This window comes from Penaeus chinensis, chromosome 20 (genome assembly GCF_019202785.1).
Source record: "Penaeus chinensis breed Huanghai No. 1 chromosome 20, ASM1920278v2, whole genome shotgun sequence".
Classification (NCBI taxonomy): domain Eukaryota; kingdom Metazoa; phylum Arthropoda; class Malacostraca; order Decapoda; family Penaeidae; genus Penaeus; species Penaeus chinensis.
In genome coordinates this window covers 1,704,838-1,707,766 of record NC_061838.1, presented here as the reverse complement: position 1 = coordinate 1,707,766, position 2,929 = coordinate 1,704,838, and the positions used below count along the sequence as shown (strand labels likewise).

Here is a 2,929-nt window from a genome sequence, read left to right as displayed (position 1 = left end):
CCGATCCCGCTACACTCACCTCTTAAAGCTCGCAGACTCGTCGTCCCCGTAGGATGTCAGAGAATCCTGTCGCACGCTCTCCCTCCTCGCGTCGCTGTTCCTGCTCCTACTGCTTCCGCTTTTACTGCTTCTTCCGCTTCCATTCCCGCTCCTGCTGTGCCCGCTTCGTCCACTGCTCCCGCTTGAGCTCCGGCCGTTCGAATTCGTGTTTTTCATTGTCATTTGAATCTATAGATGCTCTTTTGTTTTTGTTTTTTTGCCGTTTTCTTTCCTTTCCTTTATATTTTTGGCGGGGACTACGAGATCATTTTGAATTTTCTAAGTTTCATTGACATTTTTTTTTCATATTTACTTTTTTTTTGTTTCCCTTTATTTTTTGCCCGAATTATATTTTCTTGTTTTTTTCACTCTTCTCTTTTATTTCCTGGTAAACTTTTTTTCTTTTCTTTCTTTCCTTCTTCTTCCTCCAGTGATAATAGAATATAGGAAAAAAAGCAATATATATAACACAGACAATGGCGCTGTCACCTTGAGCAGGGCTGATTTCCCTTCACAGTGACTAGTCCATTCGTCGGGTTTAAATTTCTTGTCTGGACTATTGTTTAGTTACCCTTCAAATGACCTTCACTGCACTCCGTTTTCTGTTCACTGCATGACATTATTACTCCCGAGGTATTTCGCATGACATTCATTAACAAAGACCGTATGACAACACGACCTCACAAAGTAATGCAAATCCACATATATACACCTTTTCTTCGAAAAAAAATCCGAAATTCCTGTTAAGAGAAAACACGAAACATGATAACAACAAACCATTTTCAAATAGAAAACGAGCATTCACCTCTTTTTCTTTCTTTCTTTCTGCCCTTTAACACGACTAAACGCAACACCCAACTCTCCACACAGACGTAATACAAATAACTCAAAAATAAAATCCACGCTTTGAAACAACGAAATGAAATCATATTCGACACCATTTCATTTCACTTCGACACTGTTTCGAAAATGGCGCCGGTCGAGATTCTTAAAAGTGTATATGTCTCTGCCTTTTTTTCTTTTTTTTTTCGCCAGAGTAAATACAGGCTTCTTGCATTTCGTCAAGTCTGAGGGTACACGCGTGAAGCAGGGTTTGCTTTCATAATTTTTTGGGTGATAAAAGTGTTAATGGTCATCGTCATATTGATAATGATGATGATTAAGATACCAATGATAATACGTAATGATAATGATGATAATGATAATAACAATAATAACGATAAGAATAATTATAATGACAATAATAGCAGTTGTAGTAGTAATAATAATCATCATAATAATAATAACAACAAAATAGTTATAACAATGATAATAAAAACAAATAAAAACACAATAACAGCAACAGAAATAATACATGAATTGGTAACTGTAATGACAAATGATGATCGTGATGATGATAGGGCAATCAGACAGACAGGCAGACGGAAAGGGATTGAGAGAGAGAGAGAGAGAGAGAGAGAGAGGAGAGAGAGAGAGAGAGAGAGGAGAGAAAGAGAGAGAATGAGAGAGAGAGAGAGAGAGCGCGAGGGAATGAGTAAAGAGAAAAAGAAAGAACGACACACCCACACCCACACCCACACCCACACACACACCCACACACCCACACACACACACGCCCGCACGAGCAAGAACTAGAGAGAGCGCCCGCGAGCTGGACGAGGGAGAGCGCGGCCGGACGAAAGAGAAAGTCTCATAAACTCCAGTCCCTTCATAGCATCTCCGACTGACCACCAGCTTTAGTTTCTCCATTTACCAACTTCCCTTCTCTTCCTTTCTCTCTCTCTTCTTTTCCCCTTCCCCTCCCCCCTCCCCCCCCCTCTGGCCTTTTATTGTCTAGTTTTTGTTTATTTTGATTTCGTGTTGTTGTTTTTTTTATGTCTTATTTTCTTCTGTTTAATGTTTATTTATCTATTTATTTATTTGTCTTTTTTTTGCTATTTATTTTCCTTCCTTTTTTTCTTTGTTTACTACTCTTCCGTTTCTCTCCCCTTCCTTTCCCCTTTTGTCTCGTATTTCCATTATTTTCCCTTTCCATTATTCCCTCCTCCTCTCTTGCCCCTTTCCCCCTATTCGTAAAATTTCCCTTTCCCCTTGTTATCCACTCCTTTTTCTTTTCCTCTTCTTGTTTCCCTCCTTTGTCCTTTTCTCCTTCTCTTCTCTTTTCCTCCTCTTATTTATTTTCCTCTATCTTCCTATCTCCTTCTTCCTTTCCCCCCTTCCTTCGTCCTTCTACCCCCCTTCTCCTTCCCTTCTCTTTCTTCCTCTTCCCCTCTCCTCCCTTCTTCCTTTCCCGTCTCCTCCCCCTTCCTTTCCCCTCTCCTCCATTCTTCCTTTCCCCTTCTCCTTCCCTTTTCCTTCTTCCTTTCCCCCTCTCCTTCCTTTTTTCTTCTTCCTTTCCCCCCATCCTTCTTCCTCTTCCTCTCTCCTCCCTTCTTCTTTTTCCCCTTTCCCTCCCTTTTCCTTCTTCCTTTCCCCCTCCTTCCCCCCTCCTTCTTTCCCTCCCTCCTTCCTTTTTCCTTCTTCCTTTCCCTCCTTCCCTTTTCCTTCTTCCTTTCCCCCTTTCCTTCCCTCCCTCCTTTCCTTTTCCTTCTTCCTTTCCCCCTCTCCTTCCCCCTTCCTTCCTTCCTTTCTTCCTTGCCTCCCTCCCTCCCTTCTCCTTCCTTCTTCTTTTCCCTCCTTCCCTTCTCCTTCCTTCCTTGCCTCCCTCCCTCCTTCCCTTTTCCTACCTTCATTCCTTCCTTCCCTCCTTTCCTTTTCCTTCTTCCTTTCCCCCTTCTCCTCCCTTCTTCCTTTCCCTCCTTCCCTTCCCACCCTCCTTCCCCCCTCCTCCCCCCCCCCCTCCCCAACCACCCATTCCGTCACCCTCGTCGCCAAGAAAATGTCAACATTC

General features: G+C 42.7%; 1 protein-coding gene across 1 annotated transcript in view; it reads right to left on the bottom strand.

Moving 5' to 3' along the window:
* Positions 1–2,929, bottom strand: part of LOC125035824 (tyrosine-protein kinase Fer-like) — a gene marked incomplete in the record, with an annotated part of 51,558 nt that overhangs the window by 36,372 nt on the left and 12,257 nt on the right. The window contains 1 exon segment of the mRNA XM_047628062.1: positions 20–779. Within this exon segment, the coding sequence (XP_047484018.1) occupies positions 20–222 (203 nt within the window).